The following is a 27,951-nucleotide window of genomic DNA, read 5'->3' on the forward strand; positions in this document are numbered from 1 at the left end:
AGAGAGAGAGAGAGAGAGAGAGAGAGAGAGAGAGAGAGAGAGAGAGAGAAGTAAAAGCCACGGGATTTTGGTTCAATGCCTTTGCACATAGCTATTAAATGATTGCTAAGTCAACCGTGTAATGAAGTTTATTTTTTTTCTTGCTCGTACTCTGTCTTGTTCTTCCTACGTATGTATGTGTAGCTCGTTTCGTCTCCAGCTTATGTTTATAACTGTCACACAGGCTGTGTGTGTATGTGTGTGAGTGAATATACCGTATTGTCAATTCCAAATCGAGACTGAGAAACGGTACAGTTTGGCGTTCATGTGCTTGAAATTTTCCTACCTATTATTCATTCTTCATAACAAAATGAACGGCGACAAGACAACGGAGAGGGAATCTTCAGGACAATTGATGTGCGTGAAATAGAGTGACTAAGGAAAGGGGAACTAATAGAATCAAATTAATTGGAACTACACAATTCTTCACAAAACGAAATTCGTCTGCATTTTACCCCATTTGTAGTTCAATTGATGCATTTGTTCCAGTGAATGAAAGAGCTTTTCATGGAAAATATTACATTGTTGATTACGTGCCATTGAATGGCCAAACATTGGAAAATGCATAGCATGTAAATCGTATCGAAATTGAAACTATTGTCCTAATTAATTTTAATAAAGCTTTCGAATAATTCGCCCTAATTAGTCAATGCTTAATTTGTAGTCAATGCTTAAGTTGTAGTTAAATTATACGAATATATGTATAAAATATTTGCTGGCGAATGCTTTGCGGTACCACTCAAATATGTGCACAGGGAACATCACCAATGTTAACCCATTAAATGCCAGGCAGTGTTGTCTACGAACATCAACGCTGAACCAGATCAGTTGTACAGTTGACAAAAATATACCTAGATGTTTTTAGACTTTTGATAAAGACTAGTGGCAAATTTGCTAGGGGATAGACACAAGATCTGAGATACGTTCGTTTTTCAAAATACTTAATTGATTTTGTGTGGAGGTGTTCAGATTCGTGAAGATTTGAAGGGATTGGAAAAGATTTGTAAAAATCTTACTGATTTGTTTGACCTTTTTGACAAGTCAGCCATTTTGATTTGAGAAGATTCATAAGGATTCATAGAGATTCAAAAGTATTTGAATTTTCTCGAGATTTGAGATTCCTACAGATTTGAAAAGATCTAAAAAGATTCAAGTTTTAAATGTTGTGTCTACCCCCTAGCAAATTTGCTAAAGTATGACATTTCCATCTTTGCTCATCACAGCGCCATTTATTATGTACAATTCTTATGGAGATCTAGAGAGCGTTTTAGTCGTTAGAAACAAAATTCGCAGAATAACACATTGAATGAACGTTCGTGGATCTATTTTTGTTTTCAAAATGCGTAAAATTATATTTTTAATTTAGGTCACCCTGCGTAGTGAATGCGTACCACTACAGGTACACACGAAATGCAATCTACATTTTCACGCTGTGGACGTATCCATATTGTCAAAAACATGATGAATAAGTGCATTTAATGGCATGGCAGTAAAGGTATCTAGGACCAGACGTTTGTCGATTACAATTTGTGATGTTATTTGACGAATTTTCTCTGAAGCGATTGCAACGCCATCTAGATCTTCCTTTCAAGGACGGACAAACAAAAAAACTGCTCAAAATGGACGGTCGAACCGTATTTTTTAGTTTTAAGTATATCCCTTTGACACCTTTACATGACAGTACACATTACTCAATACGGATGGAAGCCCAGAAAAAAGAATTGCAGAAATTATAACCATAAATGTGTAATAGTTTTCATTTATAACTTTTTTGCAGTGAATAATATTTGTTAATCAATTTGAAATTCCATATAAAATGGTTTATTTTTATTTAATTTTTGCAAAAGTTATGCTGTCTCTTCTAAGGGGGATCATGCCAACCTGTAATAAACGAAATGAGCATTCATTAAATCAAGGCGGTCAAACCCATCTATCTATAGCTGCACAGTATTTAATATTAATTATACCATCAGTATTAACATCGCATGTTAATAATATATTAGTATGATAATACCGGTATTAACTGGTATTAACTAGTAAGTAATAGCAATATTAACAGGCGATGTTAATAACGTATCAGTTGTTAATACCGCCTAGTTAATAATATAGTATTAATAATTATTAATAATATATCATTAACGGTGCAGCTATACATCTGTCATTATCATTAACTACGCGTCTGTCAGAATAAAGTACACATTAAATACACGCCTGACAGTCTTAAGTGCACCTTCGTAGAACGACTTGTTGAATTTGAACTACTATGTTTGAAAAAGACAACGTATTTTCGTGAACGTATATTATTCATGGAGTGAATAAAAAAGATAAAATCAAGTGGAAAATAAATATGTGTGTAAAAATATGTTGTTTCTCTCTTTCCTATTTAAATGCAATGAATGATTTGGATGACACATCCACATTATCAAATTTTAGAAAAATGTTTCCAACATGAACATATTTATCTAAGTTTTCTTTAGATTTGCTGATGTTCAAATAAATTTTAAAATCAATTAATTCAATTTTCTCATTATTTACGTTCGCATTTACAAAATGAGCTTGAATGTGTTTCAGGAGCCATGGGAATAAAGTGGCTCCTTAAACACACAATGGCTTTGTTCTACCGAGTGCACAAATTTGTTCTACTCATTGAACATGTCAGTAGATACTTAACCTCACTTTGTCAATCAAAAACAAGAAAAATGTTAGCAAAGAATTTTTGAGCAAAAAAAAAGAAAGTTCATATTCTTTTTCGGTATTTTTCCAAGCGTTTCTAAAATATGAATAATGTTATTAAAAATGGGTTTTCATATTAATACACTAGGTATATTTTTATAAATAATTGAAATATTTTTTAACCAGAATGCTTAAAATATGTACTCATGTACTTATGCATACTTTTAGCGCGTTCCGCAACGAATGACAACCGACTACGCGGTCCCGTTGTAGTTTGACAGTTCGGGTTCACCGCTCTGCATTAAATAAAAATGTATTTAAAAAAAACGGAATGAAAAGTATGAATGTCGCAGAAACATAAGCAAAACGGATAATGAACCGTTTATGTGTGCGAATGTGTTTGTATGTGTAGAAATACCGCGATGGCGGCAGCAACAGCGAGATAGCGGCAGCGCTTTGACTATCCGGGAGAAGAGTATAGTAATGCAAAAGCAACAGCTCAGGCACACTAAACACACAAAAAATACAATGTTTCTTATTATTTAATTTAATTGCTTTTTATATCTAACAGCAGAATCTTAATTAAAGAAGAGTTGAAACGATTCTGGCCCTTTTTAATTAAACTTTTAGACTGCTAAAATTCAATTTGAACTCCTTTTTATTCTCGTTATGTGTGTAAAGTTCATCAGTTTTCTTTTTTTCTTCTCTCGCTCACTCACTGCCTCTTTCTCTTTCTCTCTCTCTCTCTCTCTCTCTCTCTCTCTCTCTCTCTCTGTCTCACACACATATACTACGGTGTCGGTGCGTTTTGCTACGTATTTTTCCACTTTCCACATACAATCTTCGTCCTTCATTCTTACTCCTCGGATTTTGCTATTTTCCCTCATTCGGGGGCATTTATCTACCATTTTGGCAAGAAACTGTGCGACAGAAGTGAGAGCGTGTTTATTTCAATCGCTCTTTTTGTATACACATATTTTCCATCACGGGCTCACATTCGGTCGACAAAACCAACGAACGTAAGAACGCGGCAATGTACGAAATGTAAGGCCGTCGAAACTGAAAGAAAACCGAGTATCTACAGTTTCTCTTTCTCTCTTTCTCTTCCTCTCTTCGTGTATCTACAATATGAAGAGAAAAGGAGTCGAACGGAGGAATGAGTAATTCACGGCTTCCACGTAATATGTACTATTTTGTCGTTTAATTGTTTTTGTTTATGTAGATTGCTGAAGAGTTTTGTTACGACCATAATGAAAATGATAACTAAATCGTTTCTTATTATTCTGATGCTCAATTTTCTTCATCTCTCCATGTCTCTTTCTCCCTTGTGTATGTGTGTGTGTGCATGTATATTGTGTGTATATATATGGGCGCGAGCGCTTCATTTATTTGAGTAACCGTGAAACCATAAAAAATGCGTATGATTTTCTAAATGGCCGATTCAGCAATTATTCTTATGCAGCATTAATCCCACCAAAGTATTAATATCATCAGCGAAATTTGTTTGAAGAGTGAGAATTTGTGAAATTTCTCCTGCTCGGGTTGTCCTATCGCGTTTTTGCGTAATTTCCATTTCGTTCGTTCATTCGTTCGTTCTTTCAGTCGACGTTGATGTCTATATGTGAACATTTCATTGGTACGGAATATTGTACTTACATGTTTCAAATGTTTCATTTGAACTGCAATCTCGCTTCCATTAAATAATACACGTAATAACAAAGTTCACAGAATAAATATTGCAAAAATAACGTACGAGTAAATGAACAACACACAAAGCGAATGCTATGAAAGCAATAGCAGGAAAAAAGAGCAGAGTCAGTTTGCCGGAGTCAGTACAGCACTTTTCAATTATTGGAAAACATGTGATAAATAAATACAATATGAATGAAAGGATTGATTTCGCAAAACGTAAAGTGCATCAAGATGGAAGGGCAAAAACAGCAGCAGTTGTAGCACCAACAGCAGATTTCGGAAGCTCGTTCATTGTCCCGTCACAAATAAAAAAATAACGATCTAATCGATTCGCATCGTATTCAAGTGCGAACGATATATGTAACCATCATCCGCTTTATTCGACGATTGTTCATTGCTGCCGTGCCAAAATGAATGCGCGAGATCGTGCTAAAGAAAGAAATAAAGAAAGAAAATAAGTAAGGGGGATAGAGGAGAAGAGTGAGACTGAGAATTAAAAGAAAGATGGTATTCGCTTCTAGATTCGCTTCGAGACTCGATAAACTCGATAATTTTCATTTCGCTCATGCTTTTAGCGTAAATCAATTCGATTGGATTAAATCGAATCTCTTATAAAATGTAGCTAAAATAACGAAATATCATATAATTCTCCGAACTATTTGCACTCTCTCGCACACGTCTCATCACCTAACAATTGCTCCGTAATCGTGCTAGGTGCAAAACCTTCGTTGAATTTACTGTGGGTTCGGTGAAGGAGCGAATTGAATTTATGAAGGTTTCTCTAAAAAAACATGGGCTATGAGTTATGCCGGGCGTCACACCTCGCGCATGTATTGGCGAGTAAATTTATTTCAACCACCCGACCGACGATATGTTCCAAAATGGCTTGAGCACGGTTTTTCGAGAAGGGAGAGTAAAACCAATATCTTATGGATTTAAATAACATTTATACAGGGTGATTCAAAATGACGTGCAAATCTCTATACCACCGTTTCCTTTGCTCCTCAATAAAAAAAAACTACGCTACAAATATACCGTATTTTGTCCGTATGCTTTGCATGCGGTTCACGCTAAAAATATGCCTTAAATATACCTTCGACTCTGTATTAAATTATGTATAAAATAAGCGTAAGCGTGAAAATGGCGCGACGCTTGATTGAAGGATGACCAATAAGTATTGAAATGAATAGTTATTTATTTGTATTGCCATTGCTCACAGTGATGCTCACTGCTCACGGTTGTGTGAAAAAGGCAACAAGTCATATTGTAGCATCTAACAATTTTCGTACGACGCACCAACACAAATTATTCAGAAAAATGAAACGCAGTATTTCATACAGACACTGTAGTTTTGAGCGTGTTGCTTTGTGTGTGCGAGTGTAAAGTATTTGAATTTTTATAATTTAGAACCAAAACCTAACGCTAGGGGAATATCACGCAAAAAATTCTATTGAATTTCTATTGATTTTTGCATTTTCTAAAAATTAATTTCAATTATATTAAATTATGCGAGATATCTGAGATTTTTTTCATTTTGGTCGATTTTTGCAGATATTTTAATGCTGGAAGTGGGTTTTGGTGGATCTTCAGGATTGAAGATCTTCCAGACTTGGTTTGACAATGCCCTGGCCCATCCTGAGGATCCACTTCCAGAACCGGGAGCAGTACAAAACGATCCTGAGGATCCACCAAAACCCACTTCCAGAATTTTTGAAGCGCTAATGACGTCAGCACATGGTGAATATGAGTGAATAATACAGATTTTGCGAAATATTTGAAATAGCTTAGATTTCTATAGATTTTAATGAAATAAATGAGATAGAAATAAGTTTTGCGAATAAAAATTGCGTGATATTCCCCTAGACCTAACGGTATGTTGTTGACCAATATACACTCTCAATAGCAGCGATGCAATAGTATTCAGCCACAGTACACATCGGTCACAACTGTGAAAAGAGTGTGGATTCTTCTGTATATGTGTTGTATAGAGTCTGATTTGTTGTTATGGACATGCGGCGCCTCTTTCGGGATAATTTTGATACCGACATCGTTTCGGAAGTTCTTTGATTCGAAATTTTTTTTTCAGTTACTGACAATGGAATAGGTGATCACCATCACAATAATCATCACCAATATCAGCCGTCTTTGGGCCGCCATCAAGCTAACAAAGTGGATTCGCATAAATCAGTTTGTGTGAAACCTTCGTCGCAGTTGTCATCGCCATCAACACCTACGTCCATTATTCCATCGAATGTATGCACATCATCGTCGTCCGCTACGCTGCCAACGTCCAGCGCAGGACTGCCAACAGGTACCATTAAATTACTACACTCGTTCACTTGCCAAACCACAAAAATTCATTTCGTTTTTTTTTTCGTACGTGTACATTGTTCGGACAATGGCAATGAAAATCGTTCATTACATTGCATTGCATTGCACTGTTTAAAGTGAAAATGCATTTTATCTACGTTATATTTATTCGATTTGTTTTATGTAATTCAATTTCATTGGATTTTTCGGCAATACAATCCCCAAACCCGCCGTCGTTGTCGTCACAGTATTATCAAATCAAAACACAGCACTGCTTCTGAGCGTCGGTGCGAATGGCAACAGCAACAACAACCTCAACAGCTGCAGCGGAGTTAGAGAGTGTGCCGGCTGCTGCAAACGAATCACCGAACGATTTCTATTGAAAGCTTTAGATTTATACTGGCACGAGGATTGCTTAAAATGCGGATGCTGTGATTGTCGATTAGGTGAAGTCGGGTCCACGCTTTATACGAAGGCAAATTTAATTTTGTGTAAACGAGATTATCTTAGGTCAGTCACACACAAACACATATATATGCGCACATTCAATGCTTTTCTTTTCTTTTCCATTACAATATGAATGGAAATCAATTTTGTAGTTGCTATTTTTGTCACACATAAATTATTTGGCACCACCGTTTTTCATAATTTGGAAAAATCACATTACTTTTCAGATTATTTGGAAATACCGGCCTTTGCGCTGCTTGTACCAAAGTTATTCCTGCATTTGAAATGGTTATGCGGGCCAAAAGTAATGTATATCATTTAGAGTGTTTTGCTTGTCAGCAGTGTAACCACAGGTAATCATTTCAATTGATAATTGAAACGATCATTGGGTGAGATTGAGAGTATTGTATGTTTTCTTGTCGACTAATATTTTTTTGATGAAGCAGAGCATGTTTTAGAGTCTGTGAAACATACACCACTCCCAATCTAACCTATAGATTTGGAATTTATAATGTGGCACACACAGAGAAATGAGGTCACGTTCAACACCACAAAACATTGCAAAGTGTCAAAATGCGACAGTATTTGTGAAAATAGCAACAAATGTTCAGATTAGTATTTGTATGCAACGCACCCAAATTCGTACTATATTGACAGTCAAACATTTGTTGCGATTTTCACAAATACTGTTGTAAAATGCCAAAATTATGTTTTTGTATTGGTGAATCCATGTTGGATTTCTGTCTGTGCACTGCACAGTGTGCAGTATAGACATTTGACGGCGTATTAGGAATATTAGATTTAATTCGATTTTTTGAAAATTAATCCTCATTAATTTTCAATGTAAAATCACCTATTCAATGGAACGAGAGAGCTTTGTAGTAACTATATCTTTTGTTCATTATCTGTCTAATAGTCATTTCCAATTTTACGCTACACAGCGATCAATGAACGCAAGCATTGTGATGCTTTTTTTTCTGGTCTTGTTTTCAATAAATGTTCACAATGCTCAGTGAATTTCATTCTAATCGGCTAACAAAATGAAATGTAAAGCGCCTGTAACATATTAGTCTCAATTCCATTTTCATAGAAGCAGCAATGGGAGCATACCCATTTTTGCACATCTCCGTGGTCCATATTGTATATGGGTTTGTGTGTGTGTGTATGTCATAGATTAACGGCATCCAATCGATTTTATTTTGTTTGTATTTATTTTTCAACGATCCGATTCCGCTTCCACATCGACTGGAGCCGATGTCATATTTACACACAGCGGAAATTATCCTCAAATTGCTCTTTAATAATAGATTAGTATTTAAAATTAAAATCCACCGATAAATACTTTTCGCATATTAAAACTGATTTCGAAATAGAACCGAGAAAAAAAAACCAAAACTAATTATATTCAGAATTTTAAATGCAGTTGGCAAATGCCAACAGCTTATCCAAGCTAATCGATTTGATTTCATTGTTTCGTTTTTTTTTTTTGGGGACAGGTTCTGCGTAGGCGATCGTTTTTATTTATGTGAGAATAAAATTCTGTGCGAGTATGACTACGAGGAGCGTTTGGTGTTCGCCAATATGGCGTATAATCCGTCGAGTTTGGCACACATACGGAGACAAGTCAGCAGTTTACAGGTTCGTATAACTTCTATTGTGAAATGTGATAGAAAACCAAATCATGAAATTTCTCGTTTGTTCAGTTTCAATTTCTCATTTGCGAAATATACACACAGAAAAGAATCCCCGGAAATTTTAGGTGTTCGCCGTAAAATTTGACATTCATATATAAATTTCTATATACATTTTACCGGCAACACTTCAATTTTCCGGGCGATGACATATTTTCGAACATTTTATCAAATACTATATATATTTTACCGCTTGAAATGACAGATGGTGCTAATTTCTGTTGAAATATTTGAAATTATGTCATCGCCCGGAAAATTCAAGTGTTGCCGGTAAAATGTATATAGAAATTTATATATAAATGTCAAATTTTACGGCTAACACCTAAAATTTCCGGGGATTCTTTTCTGTGTGTATGTCAAAAAAATTTCAATCAATGGTATCTGCATCGTTTTTGTGCACAAGAGAGGGCTTAGCCTATATGATCGGTGTGGTCATTTGATCTGATGGCGAAATTTCGGCACAGAAATGGCTCCAGCACATTTTGTTTTGCCATAATAGATACGTAAAAATGCTACAGCCAACATTGTCGCGGCGTTGCACATTTATCTCACTCTTTACATGTTTCAATGAATAGTGGCGACTGAAACGCGCCAAACGAAAGATAATTCAGATCATTCCGGACAATTTATAATGCGTTAATTCATGTGCTCCAAACTTTTGACGCGCAATGATGCATGCACGCTCTGGATTCTACACTGCACGAAACCGCCACAGAGCGAAAGAGAGAGTTGAATAAAATGCAGAAAAAACAACGAACAACAAAAACCATAGCCATATTCTCTGTATATCTCATTCACTGATTTTCAGCCATGATTATAATGCGGAGAAATTTATATTCATCTATATATGCATGGTAGATAGAGAAACAGAGAGAAAGTGGTGCACAAATTCACAAATTATAATGTTTGGTCGACCACTGCAGATAGTAAAATGATTCAGTCTTCAACGTCCTGATACAAGTTTATAAAAGCGGCCTCTCTCTTCCCCTTTCTCTGTCTCTCTCCCCCTCTCTCTCTCTCTTGGTCGTTTGTGTTTTACGCTGATAATGTTTGTACCGGCGAGATTCATGTATGAGGGACTAGAGAATGGCTCAACAAAAGAGTCGAACATTTGCCTAAAAATGTACATGTTACCATCGCAATTTATGGGACAACGAACACTTTTCGATGGTTGATGGTTTATGCACCAAATTATAAGCGGATATGCTTCGCTAGTAATTATTGCAGTTCATCGTTTGTAATTTTTTCCCATCTCATAATTCTCTGTGTCTCTCGCCTTCACTCTTTCCGGCTTACTACTATCGCAACACTCGATCGCATCGTTTCGCTCCATATTTGCCTTATAATTTTTAGCGGCTACATGAGAAAACCAATAACCGATTGCAATTTAATAAATTGAATTTATTAGCGTGGACTATGAATACCAGCATGAAATATCCCATCTGCAGAACGCTGCTCTATTTATTGCTTTAAATACTAATTAAAGTTTCGATGCGGCACAAGAATTTCATGGCCATCATTATAATCGTAGCGCTATTGGGCTCTCTAAAAAAACAGCGCACCCTTTTGGGGATCTATAGTTTTCTATGCAGAAAGTTGGCATTACTGCATCAGAATAAATATTGCATGAGGGCGCTGTGTACATGCGCATCCCAATATGTAAATAAAAAATTCTTCTTCATTTCATATTTTTTCGTGTTCACACCGACATGTTTATATTTGCATTAATGATAAAATAATAGAAAAGAATTCAAAAATCGAACAAATGTCTAGTGATATAAAAATCGCTAATGTTTGGTTTTTAATATGATTTCGCAATATTTCGCAATTTCACAATTTCACAATATGTTGTAATCAATATGGAATCTTGTGAAATCATATGACAACAACAAAACGTGTCCATAATTATAACAGCGATGACATTAACCACAGACATTTTTATAAGTTTTATAGAGAAAAAATATGAGCTGAATTAAATTTTAAAGAATGACAACCATTTTCTGGGTTATTTTGCCTTATTTCAACTTGACACGATTGTGACTTTTTTCAATAGATGGCGCTGTATGTGTCACATGTAAATACCATAGATAATCTATGAAAAACTTTGAACTTTCGTTGATTTTGGATTTTTTCAATAGATGGACTTATAAATTTCACGTACAAACATGAAAAGTTCAAATAGGGCAAAGCTGGTAGTCATTCTTTTGCAATCATTCATGAATGCAGTGTACAATTATTCAAAATATTTTAAAATATGAATCTAATTGCATGCCTCCAAAATAATGTTCAAAAAAACTACGATTTAGAAAACAAACAGAATATTTCAGAAAAATTATTTTCTTTCATGTTGGCAATGCGCGTCAATGTCGCATCCCAAGTAACGAAACATATCAAATTACTATGTATTATATGTGTTGCCATTGGTGCATGTATTACTTGGGTTTAAATGATAAAATGTCCAAAAGGGGGCGCGTGTGTGTTTAGTTTTCATGCAAATTCCCATATAGTGTCGCGCTTCGATTATAATCAGTATAAACTTGAGGATTCTGTATGTATAAAATTGTTTTTGCTCCGACCAAATTATTATGCACGGATATATTTCTGAGTTGATGGTAACAATCACACATTCGAATAGTTGAGTAGAAAAAAACATATTGAAAGCCAAAACCATGAATATATTGCCAGAATAACAAGAAGGCATCTCTAAACCAACTCAGTGAATAATTGAATAAGTCTTCTGCCACATTAAAGTCAATGCCATCTCTAAACCAACTCATTGAATCATTGAATTTTTCGGCAACTTTTTTTCAACCGTATGTAGCTTGACTGATAAAATCAACTTTACGGCGACACTGGCAGCTCCTTTGTGCACATACATAGACCGAGAGTACGAAAATCATAGTATTTTGACCAATTTATCGAGTAACCATTGCAAAACATCAATGTATATTGGCTAGTGTGTAATTATAGCTAAGAGTGAAGCTGTTAGTGTCGCCGTAAAGTTAATTATATTCTACTCAAGCCACACTCGATTGAAACAAGTTGCCGAAAAATTCAATGATTCAATGAGTTTGTTTAGAGATGGCATTGACTTTAATGTGGCAGAAGACTTACATTTTAAATATTTTGTGGCAATCTCTTTATGGCCAAAATGAGGTGATGTATTATTATTCATGGTCCAGTTTCGTAAATTCCATAAATAATATACTGCTACAATAATACAAAATTCTATTTCAAAAATTATTCCACCGGAGAATATACTCAGAAACTGTAAGAGATATGGGTTTAGTATCCTAAGGAATGTTCTAAAGGCGACAAAAGGAACAATCTTGAATTGCGCTCAAAATCATAGGAACAAGTTTCAGGATTGGACTGTCAATTATTACATGGTGTGTTGTTTACAACCTTCAAATAACAGTTAAGCAGCGACGGTGAAAATGATACCAGTTCTTTAAAATTTAGTGGTTTTTACTGAAGTAACGGTATTTTTCGATTCAATACCTTAATTTAACTTTTTGCTTCCGAAATCCCCTACAGCATTCAGTCGGTTTCTGAAAATTGACACGTCGGCCCAAAAATCTACGATCTTTCGATCTATGATTTAAGAAAACCTTCAATCACCTTAATAACGCATTATTTTGAGACAACTCACTATTTTTTATCAATTTCTCATACCTTCCAATATGTGTTAATTTTAACCCCTTCGGTCAAACCGTTTTTAAGAGATTGACACACAATTATGAACCATCCTGTATATTCAGCGTACAAAGGGCGTATAAACGTTTTCGCCGCTTCTCTTGTACACACGATTATAATCAAGAAAGTAGACTCTCTGCAGCGCCGTCGATTAGTGACGGCGAAATCGCCTGTAAATAGCTGGAAGTGATTTCGACAAATTGCGAAATACTGCATAATAACACCGATTAGTACTGAATTTTGTCATCATAAATCGACGGCGCTGCAGAATGTCTTGACACAAATTTTCTATGAGATTATAAGCGTGTGCTCTTGTATCTCTTGGGCTATTATATAAAGTATATTTCAAATGAAAAAAAAAAATTTTTTGTGTAGTCTTTCCAAAATATTAGAGGGAGAGAAGATGGGGCTACAAAAATTGTTTTCTATCACATCAATTTTCTGACAGAAAAAATATGGAAACGGAGTTTTAAATTCTCTTTTCAATTAAAAACAAATTCAAATTGCATTGGTTCCACGAGTTTTCTGTATTGAACAGGTGAAATACAAATGTAAAAAGTATTGTGCAACTTGCATTATTATCTAGTAAGCCAAGAAAATGTTGAAAAAATTGTTTCTTTTTTAATTAGTCAGTCGAAACGATCAAATTGAATAGGTGTACTCAAAATATGCTGATGATGCTCATCCTCTTCCGATGAACATGTATCTTAAACGTTGCGATGATTTTATATAGCAAATCTGTTTCCAATTGTAATGAGGAAATGCTGTGACTGCATCGAACTTCAACGTTGAATACCATCTATTACATTCACGACAGTAAAAATTCTTACTCCTGCTTCTGCTGCTGCTGCTCAAAAGGTTTTATGCCATTGAATAAAAGATGAAAAGTATTTCCCGCAATAGTTACGTATTTATGAAATACTTGACTCTCTTCATTCTAACTGACGTTATCTCTCATTTCTTTCTCTCTCACCCATTTTCACTGGTATTTTGTACGACAAAAAATGAACACTTTAAACTGCAATTCAGATGAATGGAAGCATTCCACTTTGTCTTTCCCCATTCAATTTGGTTGCTAAAATTCTTACTCAAAATATTCCACCATTCATTTTATGCAGCAGTCGATATGATATGGTTGTTTTCAAATCAATGTTTTGACTTGTGTCAATGTCATTTGGAAAGTGAACGAAATTGGAGTGTTTAGGAAATGATGAGATGAATTTCCATGCGGTAAGAATAAGAAATCTATATCCAGTTTACGCTCCGATTATTTCAATTACGAATGCAAATTGTATCAATAAATTATTCGGCCCATCAGCCAAACGCAATCGCATTGTGAATCGATGAGCTTTAGCATTTCACAGATTTTGATCTTCACTTCCCATCAAATCTTTGGCAATTCGAGTAGGAAGCATTGCTACTTTGGTGTTTACAACAAAGTACAGATAAATCTCGTGTATCATCTCCACTTGTATTGTTTTTTACATTGAAGGGCGTTGCACGCACCTTAACATTCACAATACAAACTCAATGCGAGTGGAGACGCCTGATGAAAAATGGCACAGATTGCTAGTGCTAAGGTTTATCTGTACTTTAGTTTGGTGCAACTTTGGTTTTCAACCTGCACCGATATAAAAGACAATGTGTAGATAATAATAAGCAATGAAATCTCTGGGATCTGTAATAAGCAAAGGAAAATAAATAAATAACTACGAGTGTTTGAATGTATATTACTGTATTGTACTGTATTGCAATTTAAATGGATTTCTTGATGATAAATTTTCAAATTATTCAACTTAAAAAAAAAACTACGAAAACGTCTATTGATCAAAAGCTCACTGCAACTTGTGCCTATCCACCTAAAATTTCTTATCAGCTATGGTCGAAGCCGACGTTGACTTAAAGAGTTTGTTGGGTTTTTTTTTTGCTGTTGGGCCGTTCATCAAATGCCCATGTTAAATAATATGACAACATTACGATATTGAATGTGTTTCCGGATTCCAGATTTAATCAACATCATAAGTGGTATCCGGTATCAAAAGATCAAATTCATTTGCATATTTATTTAAATCACGCGGATTTACAGACATGTAAATAAATGTATGAATATGTGTGTGTTGAGTTTATGGCTTGGTGTGTTTGCCTGCCTGCCATATTCTGATTGCCTCTTAATCGGGCAAGCACACCAACAACGATGTAAACAAGTGTATTCGAAACACTTGAAACACTTATCGAAACGCTAAATTTAATTTCTTGAAATTAACACTAATGTTGTTTTTATTAGTCCGCCACTGTTTGCTATATTATTAATTGAATGCCACACATACAGGAGCGCAATGCATAGCTCGGCAGATGGAGCGAATGAAGCGAATGGAATGGTGGGGTAGTTGTGTTAAGTGTATGTGGTGTTGGAGCGTATGCTGTGTGCGACGGTAAAATGTTTAATCTTTTTAAATAAAAACGTCACGAATGTGCAAAATTGATTTTTGTGAGTGCGTAGCACGTGATAAACATCAATTTTATAAGTAAAAAATGTTTCTTTCATTACGGAACATTGTTGATGCGTTCAATTTGTCGCGTTCATGAGTGCGTCTAACGACGTAAAGAATTGAAATGGACTTCACTGAATGCGCTCACCGCAAATTCGTGTTTCACTTTGTTTTGTTAGTGTGGTGCAGGGGTTGTGAAAATAGTCTTACGTACAAAAAAAAATAATTCCACACGATTTTGGTGGAATGTCTTAGAATTCCAGCCCAGGTAATGTTGCTCATTGCACATACAAAACAACATTTTTAAAGCATAAAAGTTCTATTCGTGAAATGTCATTTCACCAACAGAATATTTCATTTTTATTGGTAATTTCAGTACAAGTGCCAAATTTTCTAATATTGCCTATTGTATTGAATTTACCAATACAAATGAAAAATTCCATTGGTAGAATCATGTTTCACCAATAGACTGTCAGGGTTCAATAATGTAATCTATTGATACTTTTGCATTTAACCAATAGTATTGGCAGGGTTCACCAATTCAGTTTTGTCTGTGTGTTTTTGCGACTTGTAATGCGCCAGTTTTGCATTTGATCGAAAACTTGAAAGTAACAAAACATTTTTGAGACCGAGTATCTGGTCAGTGTTCTCTTTCTTTCTTTCACTTTCTCCCCTTCATTTCTTTCGTCTCTTTCTCAACTAGCGCCCCTTCCTCTTTTGCTCGATTTTGGCTCGTTAACGGTTCAACAAGCATTGAAAAGCTGCTATTTTTAGTTCATTCATTCAAGTTGCTATTATTGTTGTTATTGCTGCTGCTGCTGATGATGCTACTGCAATGATAGTATAATTTCATTTCATTCCGCACTGTAAACCCGAAATAACTTCAATTAATAACAAAATAATGTTTACAGTTTTGCAGAAAAAGCTTGAACACTGACAGAGAATGGGATTAAATTTAGAGAAAGAAGTTTTCATTCGAATGATCCTGCTGTTGAATGGCTTTGATTTTGGCTACAAATGACGCTATCAGAAGACAGATGGCAATTATTTATACTTTATCTTGTTTTATTAAAAGCGACAAATGGAATGCAATTTTGATATAGTAGCCGTGAATGTGTTTCGCTGCACTAAATTTCAAGTTTGTAACTGACTTCAGTTGCAGTACATATATAATGTTTCATTGGTGCAATGGAAATACTCACAAAAACAAAATGTGAATGACGTGGTCGAGACATTTTGCCAGCATTTCAACTGAATCAAATATTTTCGCAGCTCATCTTCAACGTATGCTTTGGCTCGTGCAATACATTGTGCAATGTGCATTGGTGTATGTCTCCCACGATTCGGGTAGAATGACTCTCTATTCCATTCTCTCTGGATTTTTCATCTTCACATTCAGTTAAAGCCTTCACGTGCGTCTTTCTCACCCGCTTTCTCCGTCGTTGTCTCTTTTACCTAGTCTCTTGCTTCCTCTTCCTCTTTCGCTATAGTCCTTTTCATGCGACTGACCGTAATTCAAATGTAATTAACAGATGGATATATGCAACTTGCTTCAAATATGTACGATGCAAATTTAATTATATTAAAACATTTCCCTGTATCGCTACTACTCTCCAGGCAATTTCTGCATCTTTGTCGGTTGCACTCAGAGGCATTGTAATCGGTTTAATGGTATACTTCTAGGTATATATAGCCGTGAAGCAATGTGCCGTCCACTTGTCTCTTCTGTATCGATAATATATACATATAGTATATATGTATTCATGTACAGTTCCGAACAAAATTGAGAGGATAATACGTTAAATATTTTTATAAATGGAAAAACATCTCTGACAATTGAGAATAAGAGACACAGCATATAATTTGCTCCACCAAACCATTGTTCGGAAAATGGAGACGGTCGAACTTTTTTTTATTGTAGTTCACATACTCCGAGCATGTATATGGAGTTTCAATACATTGGATTAGGTGTGAACATTTAACTCCATCTAGAACTCTTTCCAGTAGTTGTGTTTTAGTGAGTAATATTACCTAGACTGAATATAGCGGTTTCCAAAGGGATATTGCAACTTTTTTGACCAGAAAAAACGCCATCTTACGTCGTGCCCGTAAATTATTTTACTGTACACTTAGATGGTAGAGCTTGAACAAAAGTTCGACACTATGCATAAACTTGGAAAGAGCTTGATAAACTTGATGAAATACATATATTTTATGGTCGCTGCAATACCCCTATGGCGGTTTCAACTACATTTGGGCGAAATTATCTCAAAAGTAAACTGCAATGAGTTATTTGTTATGCGACGCTCAAACGGCCACTGTTAATGTGCGCGCAAATAAACGCACTCGAGTGTGTTGTAGACTAGGGGAATTTAACTCTTACGAGTTCAGCATGTTTTTTGCCAGTTTGCTTGATTCGCGGGAGTTCGACGCGTTCCTTGTACGTACTGACGCGCACGGTCACAAGTTTACACAAGTTTGTTTATGGTTTTGCGCGTTTTTCAAGTTGTTATTTGACAATTAAAACGCGTTTCAAGCTAAAAATCGGTTGTTTACGTGTATAAAGATTTTTCACATCCTTTCCAAAAGTTCAAAGATTTATATAATTATAAAATGGACAAAGGAAATATTTTTAAAGAGCTGGAGAAAGTGTTGAAGAAAAAGTTAATCCAGATATAATAAATGGAACGACTGATGTGTGCGCGTCGTCCAGCTACAAGTTTGCACACGAACTCGCGCGCGTTCGCGCATGTTGTTTTAATACGGAACTTGTCAACTGAGTGGAATCATGCAAGTTCTCTGGTGAATGTAACAATTTCGTGCGCGTTTATATCATTTTTTACAAGTTTTCACGTAGTTAAATCCCCCTAGGAATTAGTCCGTACATCAACAATAGTTGTTTGAGATAATTTCGCCCGAAAGTAGTTGAAACCGCTATATTCAGTCTAGGTAATATTACTCACTAAAACACAACTACTGGAAAGCAGGGTTTAATTTTTCCTATCCGCTCGATAGAGCCTCCATAGATTGAATCGAAAGAGTTTTTCAAAAGAGACTCTTTCAAAAGAATCTTTGCGAAAATTTTCAATATTTTGTTACAAATTACGGCTGTAAACTATATTCAAATGATTGGTTTTGATTTATATTTTAATACTATTAAGAAAAAAACTAAAAAAATTGATTTGTTTTAAATTTTATTACAATAATTGATTTCGTTTGATCCATATTTTGACAATCGTCGTACAATGATTTGTGACATTTCACCATACACTGCAACTTCATGCCATACTTGACATTTATACAATTGTCAAAATGATCGTTTTAATGAAATCAATAATTTCAATGAAATTTAATACAAATTTATTTTTTTAGTTTTTTTTTTATAGTATTAAAATATTAATCAAAACCAATCATTTGAATATAGTTTACAGCCGTAATTTGTCGCAGAATATTAAAAATTTTCGCAAAGATTCTTTTGAAAGAGTCTCTTTTGAAAAACTCTTTCGATTCAATCTATGAGCGGATGGCAAAATTTAAACCTTGCTGCAACGAGTTCTAGATGGAGTTAGATGTTATATTAATGTCATATTCTCTTTGTGGTAGTTCCAAGGGGGAAAGTACTAGATTTGTATAATTCAAATAATGCAATCTAGTACAAAAATAATCCCAAATAATCCTTCGGAATTCTCAATAATGCTCAATAATGCTATTCATAATATCAATAAATAACAGCGAACTATGGTCAAGTAATTGATGCTTGCGTGCAATGCCTTGAAAACAAAGTGGTTCGATAGTAGATATGAATTGGTGAGACCCAGAAGAACACAAGTTTGTTAAACGTCGTAGCAAAAAAGAGAAGTATATTTTACTGCAACTAACAATGGTTGAAGGAATGTATGTTCATTTTTGGCGGGTCGTCCCGGTCTTTCATGGTTTCCACGTAATTGATAAGAGATAACAACTAATTGTCTTCGAAAAAGTTGTAGTACTCAAAATCTTCTATAACATTGCTGAAGACAATTATCTCTTATCTCTTACCAATTGGACGACAATCAAAAACATCGGCCTATGGCATGTTTTTTTATCATCCTTCGCGTTTTCTGCGAAACTCATAGGGGATGAGTGGGAACTGTCTGAAGCAAAGTTGCGAGAAACCTCGAGCACTATAAATTTGCTGGAGACGCCAAGTCGTTATCTCTTATCAGTTCAGCGAAAAACGCAAAAAATCGCAATTGTACAACAAAATTCGTGTTAGAAGAAATAGCATTAATAATGAATATAAAACGCTTCAATTATTCGGAATTGATGATTGATTATGATTTTATTAATTAACCGAATGCGCGCATGTTATTCAGATTCGCTTAAGCATTTCGACATAGCAGTAGCAGCCACAGCAGAGAAAAAGCACAACACGAATTTATGCGTAATACGCGTTTCACGGAAATTTAATTAAATAAAATCTACACGTGTGCTGGACTTTTTGTTTCTTCTCATTGTCCCATTCCTCGTCGCTATCACGGTGATGTTGTTGTTCCATCAAAAGCAATGGAACATGATGGCACAGAAAAAAAATTGTACATTTTGATTTGGTAATTCGCACCCAACAACCATCGGATTGAACACGCGGTCGATTCATTCATAATTTCATATTGATCTGATGATGAATTTATGCTGCAATAGTCTCCAACCGAAATGGCATTCTGCTCTGGAAAGTAAATAGAAAAATCTTGTTTATTTATTTAAAAATAGCACACATTTTGAAATACTTTAAATTCACTAAAATCCACCCACCAGCAGAACGTTTTTATGAAAATATCTGCATCAAAAGCTGAAACTCAAACAAATGCACAAACGACTCTTTTTCTTCAATCACTGTCTATATTATTAGATTATGAACAATGAATGCGTCAGAATCATAGAAAAAATGCCAAAATACATTTTAAATGTATGTTTATTTGAATCATTGAATATTTCAAGCAACTTTTTTCAATCGTGTGGCTTGAATAGAATATAAACAGGCGACATTAACAGCTTCTCTGTGAGCCAGGGCTACATACTAGCCAATACACATTGATGTTCTGCAATAGTAACTCGATGCATTGATCAAAATAGTATGTTTTTTTTATACTTTTGGTCTATGTTGTTGGAGCAAGTGCTGTTTTAAAAATTTAACGAATATCAGTTGATTATGTAGTTAGGCCAAGAGGTGTCTTTCAGGAATAAATTATAGACCTTATCAAAATGTTTACACTTTGTGGAAGAGTTACATTATAACAAGTAGACGGTCCATATACGTTGATCACTTTTTCTGTTTGAGGAAATGCACCACTTTTTTTCTCAATTAAATCACCGCAATATACACTTACTTAATCCATATAAAAAAGTTAAAAAAAATGATAAAATTAGTGAATTATTTCAAAATTTTGCTCTTTTAGGACGTTGTTTCTTTCATCATAAATGGAAAGAGCATAAAATGTTAAGCCAATATACCCGTCCCGTAGCGTGACTCTATTGGGCTCTCTAAAAAAACAGCGCACCCTTTTGGGGATCTATAGTTTTCTATGCAGAAAGTTGGCATTACTGCATCAGAATAAATACTGCATGAGGGCGCTGTGTACATGCGCATCCCAATATGTAAATAAAAAATTCTTCTTCATTTCATATTTTTTCGTGTTCACACCGACATGTTTATATTTGCATTAATGATAAAATAATAGAAAAGAATTCAAAAATCGAACAAATGTCTAGTGATATAAAAATCGCTAATGTTTGGTTTTTAATATGATTTCGCAATATTTCGCACAATTCCACAATTTCACAATATGTTGTAATCAATATGGAATCTTGTGAAATCATATGACAACAAAAAAAAGTGTCCATAATTATAACAGCGATGACATTAACCACAGACATTTTTATGAGTTTTTTAGAGGAAAAATATGAGCTGAATTAAATTTAAATTTTGCAATCATTCATGAATGGAGTGTACAATTATTCAAAATATTTTAAAATATGAATCTAACTGCATGCCTCCAAAATAATGTTCAAAAAAACTACGATTTAGAAAACAAACGGAATATTTCAGAAAAATTATTTTCTTTCATCCCAAGCGCGACTCCACACTTAGCTTCTAAATGTGACACCTTGGTAAGTGTGAGCATTCGTCGTACGAACAAGCAATAAAGAGAGTGAAAACAAGTGCGCGTGCATTAGTCGCTACATTGAGAAGCATCGCATCAGGCTGCTCACTAACACACGCGAACTTGTTTCCATTCTCTTTGTCGCTTATTCGCAAAACGAATGCTCACACTTACCAAGGTGTCACATTTGGAAGCTTAGTGTGGAGTCGCGCTTGGGATGTTGGCAATGCGCGTCAATGTCGCATCCCAAGTAACCAAGTAACCAAGTTTGCTTAAAAAATAGAATTAAAAGATTCACACTTCAAATATAGCTGTCATCATAAACTTAACGAAAATTGAATGTCAGTGCAAGCGATGGGTGCGTTCAATGCCTTCAGAACAAAATGATCCGAAGTGTAAATCTTTTAATTCCATTTTTTGAGCAAACCGCTCACTTTTCGGTGCAGATATTTTATTTATAAGTTAGTTAGATCCAAATGAAGATTTAATACAAATTTCTGCGATACTGGTGCGAAAAAAGTATTCTTTTTCGCGTAGCGCGAATAAAGCCGCGAATAAAGCGATCCGCCCAATTTCATTGAAACAAGTGGTACATTTCTGTTAGAGTATTGTGGGAAGATGTTAATTTTATGAATTTCTGCAGTGCACAAGAAAAAAAAGGTTGTTTGTACGGTGGGCTCTTGGTCTATCGAAACTGTTGAGAAATAATTTGTGTTTAATTCCAATGCATAACAATTTACGAATACTTTGATAAAATTAATGCTGACATATGAATGTCCGAGAATGAAAATGCAACTTCTATTCACAACACATATAAGTGAAACAAAAATGAAAAATTTATTGAAATGAAACAACAAAATCGAATTTTTTCAAAGTGTAATAACAAAAAAGATTTTTTTAAAGTGTAACATCGGTATGTAGTAAGTGTAACAACATAACGATGTTACACTTTAAAAAAATCTTTTTTGTTGTTACACTTTGAAAAAATTCGATTTTGTTGTTTCATTTCAATAAATTTTTTATTTTTGTTTCACTTATATGTGTTGTGAATAGAAGTTGCGTTTTCATTCTCGGACATTCATATGTATATACCGATTGCCCATTATTGACTAAGTTGAAAGAAAAAAAAATGGAAAAAATAAACCAGATTATACAGATAATGATGCAAAAAGTTCGGACTAGTTATACGGAAAACTTGGGCAAACGAATGCAATTCTTTTCATTAATTAATGCTTTCAAACAGCAAACATATTAAAAGCTTCGTATGGGGACACACGTAACACGATAATTATTCAGTTAATCATTGTTCTTTCTTCAAGGAAATTTAATGAATTTATAGATGGAAATTTTTTATTTGTATCGCTCTCAATTTCCATATTCTCTCTGTCCGATTGTTGTACCATATATGTATATATATATATAGAAGTGGGAAGAGAGGGAGCGACAGTGAGCGAAGAATTAAGAGTTGCTTCATTTTGGACTAAACTTTTTGAATTTAACTCGCCAAAAGAATTATGGAGGAAAACATGATAATATGCACATTTGTGGCTTTAGTTTGTGTAATATAATGAACTAAATTTCGGCATATAATATGTAGAGCGACTAGCAGTGTGTGTGTTCATGTGTGTGCAAATGTGAATAGAAGACGTGAAGAAAATGCTGTGGGAAGAGAGACAAAAGTTACGTATTTGTGTTACCACTTATTTGCTTATTTTCATTCGATTTGGAATGTCCATCACGAAAGAGGCATTGAATATGCTACGGTGAAAATGCACTTAACAAATTTGAAGAACCAAAATCGTTCAAATCGATTCGTAATTTTGTATTTCAAAGCGACTTGTATTGCATTCGTTCTCTTCCTCTTTCTCTCTAACCGTACCCCAACCGCAGTGCAAATGCTAATAGAAGACATGAATAAATTTTCAAAGAAACGATCTTTTGAATTGCTTTCACATTTGCATGAGTGATGGTTTATATGTGTTTGGCAGCATCGCTGTTCAGCAATATGTTTTGGATTTTGCAGTAAACGATGACATATGCATCGTAAAACCAATCGCTGGCACACTCAGAGAGCTTAAATGAGACGGAGAGAGAGAGAGAGCGGGTAGAGTATGGCTGGGTACGTAATTCATTGGTGGCACATGGTGTAGAACAACATCACAAACTATTTTACGTCCGCCGCACACTAATTAAAAAAGTTTAATTAAAATCATCTCGCCATACTCAACCGGCGTGCGCGCTCCATTCCGCTCCCGCTCGTTTTTGCTCACTCGGTCGTCCTTTGCACTCATTTATTCGCAATCATGATGCACACGAGCGTGTGTGAATGTATATGTAATTTGTATTTGTTACGAGAGCGCCTTCTTTCGCATCATCTCGACTCATTTTTTCTTACTTCTTCTCTTTCTCCGTTTGTTAAAGTCCTCTTTTTTCCTACAATTTCTTCTGTAATTTTATTGTTCGTATTTATTTCTCTTCCATTTTCACAAGCGACATTCAATTTTTTTTAAATTTTCACGACAATTTCCTGATGAAATTTACTAATTTCGATTCGACTTTACTTCTTCACTCATTTTCATGGCGCGCGCGAGTGCTATTCTCTCTCCACTCTTACTTCCGACGACGACAACGCTTCTTCTTCTCTCTTTTTTATAGACATTAATATTCTACAACTCTCCCGGCAAGTGCATTTTTTAGCTGTCTCAATTCTAATTGATATAAAACATAATACACGGCTATAACAATAAAATGGGGAGTTGGTTCGTGCACTTGAAATTTCTTATATATTTGATGGTGTTTTTGTCAGTTTGGAGTTTTCCATCGAAATCCATCGCGTTTAAAACATTACAGCTTGTTATTCAAACTAAAATTTTCTCTGGCCATAAATTGATTCGCATGTTGAATTTGTGAAAATTATTCTGAGTCCACTTGGAATCTCAGTGAGACATTTATCAATTTGCATGTTTTATTGACACAAAGTTTGGCCATTTATTTATATATCAAAGATGTTTCAACCAATTTACAACTTTACATTACAACAATATTCTATTACATTGCACAGTCTGAATAACGTTTGAATGTGGCTTTGTAGGAAGGAAAATTATGGACGCTTTCGGGAAAAAATATAGCCTAGGTAGATAAATATGCCTAGATGGTGGTTTTCTTGACACTCAAAAACATGCAATTAGACTCATTGCTGTCATTCACCGCAATAGTGCTGTATTATAACAATCAAACTACTATCGCCATAGCCATAGGTCATCACGTATATGGATTATCAATACATTCAAATTGCCACCCACACCTAAAAAAATTCAGTTGATTTTTCATTAAGAGTGCATTTATCGTAAAGGAATCTTAAGAGATTGAACGTTTTATGTTCGTTATTCAGAACGCAATTGAATAAATTTTAAACAACACACATTTCCGGTCATTTGAATAAAGTAAAAAAAATCCTTTGAAAATTGGTTCTAATCAATGAATGGGCTTATTTTCAGCCAGCAGGAGACAGTTGTATGAATAAAAGAAACGGTGAAAATATTGGTATTGGATACGGTAGCAACGGTGGTCGTTCGAATGGTGCATCAAATTTTGGTGACAAGGATCAGCAACACCAGCACCAGCACCGGCAACATCACAATTACAATGTAAATCAATTGTTGCATGTGCAAAATCAACAGCATCAGGTAAATGTTGTGAAATTATCATTTCAATCCAGAAATGGAAATGTAATTAAAATAAACTAATGGACAATTGATCTTGATCTCTGTGAGTATTTTCGACGGCATTGTCTGCCCAAAGAACAAATTTTGGGATGGCCGGTGTCAATCGAAATATTCGTGGGGATCATTCACTACTCTTTTCTCTGTAGACGCAACAGCAAAATCATCGTGACAGTGGCTATGGAAGCAGTCCAGACTCGGAGACCAAAATCACTGAGATCGACTCACATGTGCATTGACAGCAAATTCGGTATAGAATCGAATACAACTAGTCTAAGGCTCGACAAACTCCATAATTCACACAGTCAACGATTAGTCGCGAAAAAAAATTAAATCTCCATACAACAAATTGTGTGCAATATCTCAAATATGTGGTTAATGAATTAAACTCACTACAAAAAAAATTGGACATCCCGCTTTGAAGATGAGCTATTTCTTGTTTTAGTTAACCCTCGAAGGTGAACTAGATCTACTGCAATGAATGCAATAATTTTCCACGTAGATAATTGAATAAAATTTAAAACACCGAATTCTTCATAAAATACAAGAGAAATGCAATAATCTCAGAACAATTAAAATATTTGTCAATCAACAACACGTATCTCATTTTGAATTCAAACAATTATTATTTGTTATCAAATTTTAGTTTTCACACACATTCCTGTTTATGACTTTACCACCGCCTGCCGTAGACTAATAGTGTTAAAAAAAAAAGAAACGAGGACAATTTGACGATTAAATATGGCCCTTGAAGCATTACGATCCGACGTACGGTTCACATTATACAGGCGTTTGAATGTTGCCCGCCTTTCGGCGGTGGTATGCACTAGAAGGTTGATGGTAAACGAACAGTTTGTGTTCAACTAGACGTTATCACAGATAACCCTTTTTTAGAAACTCAATGACCACTCATAGAAAAGTAGCCGTCGGAGTGCACGATCTGTTCACGTTACGTTAAGGCATACACATACAACTGCGTTAACGTGAAAGGAGTACAGCAATATATCATGTGCTGTGATACAATATATCGCTGTACTCCTTTTACGTTAACGCAGTTGTATGTGTACGCCTTAACGTAACGTGAACAGAACGTGCACTCCGACGGCTACTTTTCCATGAGTTAAAAAAAGAAAAAGGAACATACTGGAATTCAACCAACTATATATAGTTTTGATAAACGGCTTGAATCTTTGGAAGAATCTCCATTCATTTTAAACTATGAAACAATTATAATCGATAGTATGATTTGTATCGATCTTAGTTGATATATATTTTAAGCGATTCAAGCCGGCATAGAAACTCAAACAAAACGAATTTCTAGTCAAAAAAATATGTTTATATTGAATAGAATGTTCTGTTTGAGTAAGAAAATTTGCTTGAAATTACACTGTAAATGATATAGAAATATCAATTATGAACACAATAACAGCAACCAAAATCAGTCACTTCAATGAAATCCATTTCGTTGCGGGCGGTTCTTCTTATTGAAATGATGAAGGTGTGATTTACTTGTAAAGGGAAATACCGATATTAAAATAGAGTGCAGCTGTAGTCTGGAACGATAGCAATATCATCAAGAGAATTGGATGGAAGTGGCATTTCTATTATAGTACAATGCAAAATGGATTAGAATGTTTGGTTTTTAAAAGCTTTAGACTGAAGCTTTGGCCAACTTTCTTTATTTACCAGGGTTAAAAGTGAGTGAGTGGGAGGGAGGGAGGTAGAGAAATTGTTTGATTGTTAAAAGAGCTTCGACACAACGAACATTACTATTGAATCCATGAATCCATTGGTGACGCATTAAAAAATCATTTTCAATGATTTTAAATATATTTGATGCGTAAAGCAAAACAAAAGTAAACAATTCAAATTATACACACACACAAAAGAAATTTATGACAAATCACTGAATGTCATCGCAAACCGAGATAAACAATACATTTAATGTTGTTGACATATACAAATGCGATGGATTTCATCAATAGATGTCAGCACCATTAAGTATATGGTTTATCCCGGTTTGCGATCACATTTAGAGGTTATATTTTCTCTGTGTATGCACGATATATATATATATATATATATAAATTTAATGAATATGCATTTATCATTCTGTAGTACAGAATCTGTACATAAAAATTGAAGAAATCTGCAACATTTCAGAAAGGTGATACTCAGTAAGTCAGAAGCACCGTCAATCAAATAATAACCAAATAGATGCAGAAAACCATTTCTTCTAGCACAATAACCAAGCCACTGAACACTACCCAGATGATCTCAACAAATATAGATTTTGAGCTATATTTTTTGTTTGTATTTAGAAAAAAACTGATTTTTTTTGTTAAACATACAATCGAAAATGATCTCAAATTTTGTTTTTGTGATTGAACCAACTATTGAAATTGAAATAATATTTCAATGATCAACACATAAGTTAAGATAAATAACAAATAAGCTTGATTGGAAAATGTCACAATATTCTTTCACTGTTGCAAACAGGTCGAATGTTCATTTGAATCATCATGATGATGATAATGAAATGTGTCATTAAGCTTGTGACATAAACCAATATTTTGCTAATCAGTTTCAACGAGAGAAAATGATTATTTTGGGAAATGCGTTGAGAAAAAGAGACATTTTTCGATTTTCCCCTGTATATAAACTTGAAATTAGAACACAGACTATCCACATAATACGAGACTAATTCACTTGAAAAACAAAAAAAAATACGCATATTGTTTATTAATGTATTAGTATTTATGAATAAACAAACTAAAAACAGAATGCAAATAAACTTTAAATGATGATAAAATCATAGTGTCTTTTATTTTTATTACGGACATGAACAAATACTCAATAAAAAAAACTACGCTACAAATATACCGCGTGTATTCCCTGCGCACGCTACGTTTATACCATTCTCACGCTTATGCTTATTTTATACATAGTTTGATACAGAGTCGAAGGTATATTTAAGGCATATTTTTAGCGTGAATCGCATGCAAAGCATACGGATAGAATACGCTAAGTCTAAGTATTCTATACGTATGCT

General features: G+C 34.6%; 1 protein-coding gene across 1 annotated transcript in view; it reads left to right on the plus strand.

Moving 5' to 3' along the window:
* Positions 1 to 25,832, plus strand: part of LOC129576252 (LIM/homeobox protein Lhx3-like) — a 26,733-nt gene extending 901 nt beyond the window's left edge. Inside the window, exons 2-7 of the mRNA XM_055460962.1 lie at positions 6,491 to 6,715; positions 6,963 to 7,224; positions 7,389 to 7,514; positions 8,658 to 8,799; positions 24,675 to 24,863; positions 25,049 to 25,832. Coding sequence (XP_055316937.1) covers positions 6,491 to 6,715; positions 6,963 to 7,224; positions 7,389 to 7,514; positions 8,658 to 8,799; positions 24,675 to 24,863; positions 25,049 to 25,138 — 1,034 coding nt within the window. The 3' untranslated portion in view covers positions 25,139 to 25,832. The remainder of the gene's footprint in view (positions 1 to 6,490; positions 6,716 to 6,962; positions 7,225 to 7,388; positions 7,515 to 8,657; positions 8,800 to 24,674; positions 24,864 to 25,048) is intronic.
* Positions 25,833 to 27,951: the final 2,119 nt, after the last annotated feature.

Source organism: Sitodiplosis mosellana, unplaced genomic scaffold (genome assembly GCF_009176505.1).
Source record: "Sitodiplosis mosellana isolate CC-2019 unplaced genomic scaffold, AAFC_SMos_1.0 Smas_scaffold_6181, whole genome shotgun sequence".
Taxonomy (NCBI): domain Eukaryota; kingdom Metazoa; phylum Arthropoda; class Insecta; order Diptera; family Cecidomyiidae; genus Sitodiplosis; species Sitodiplosis mosellana.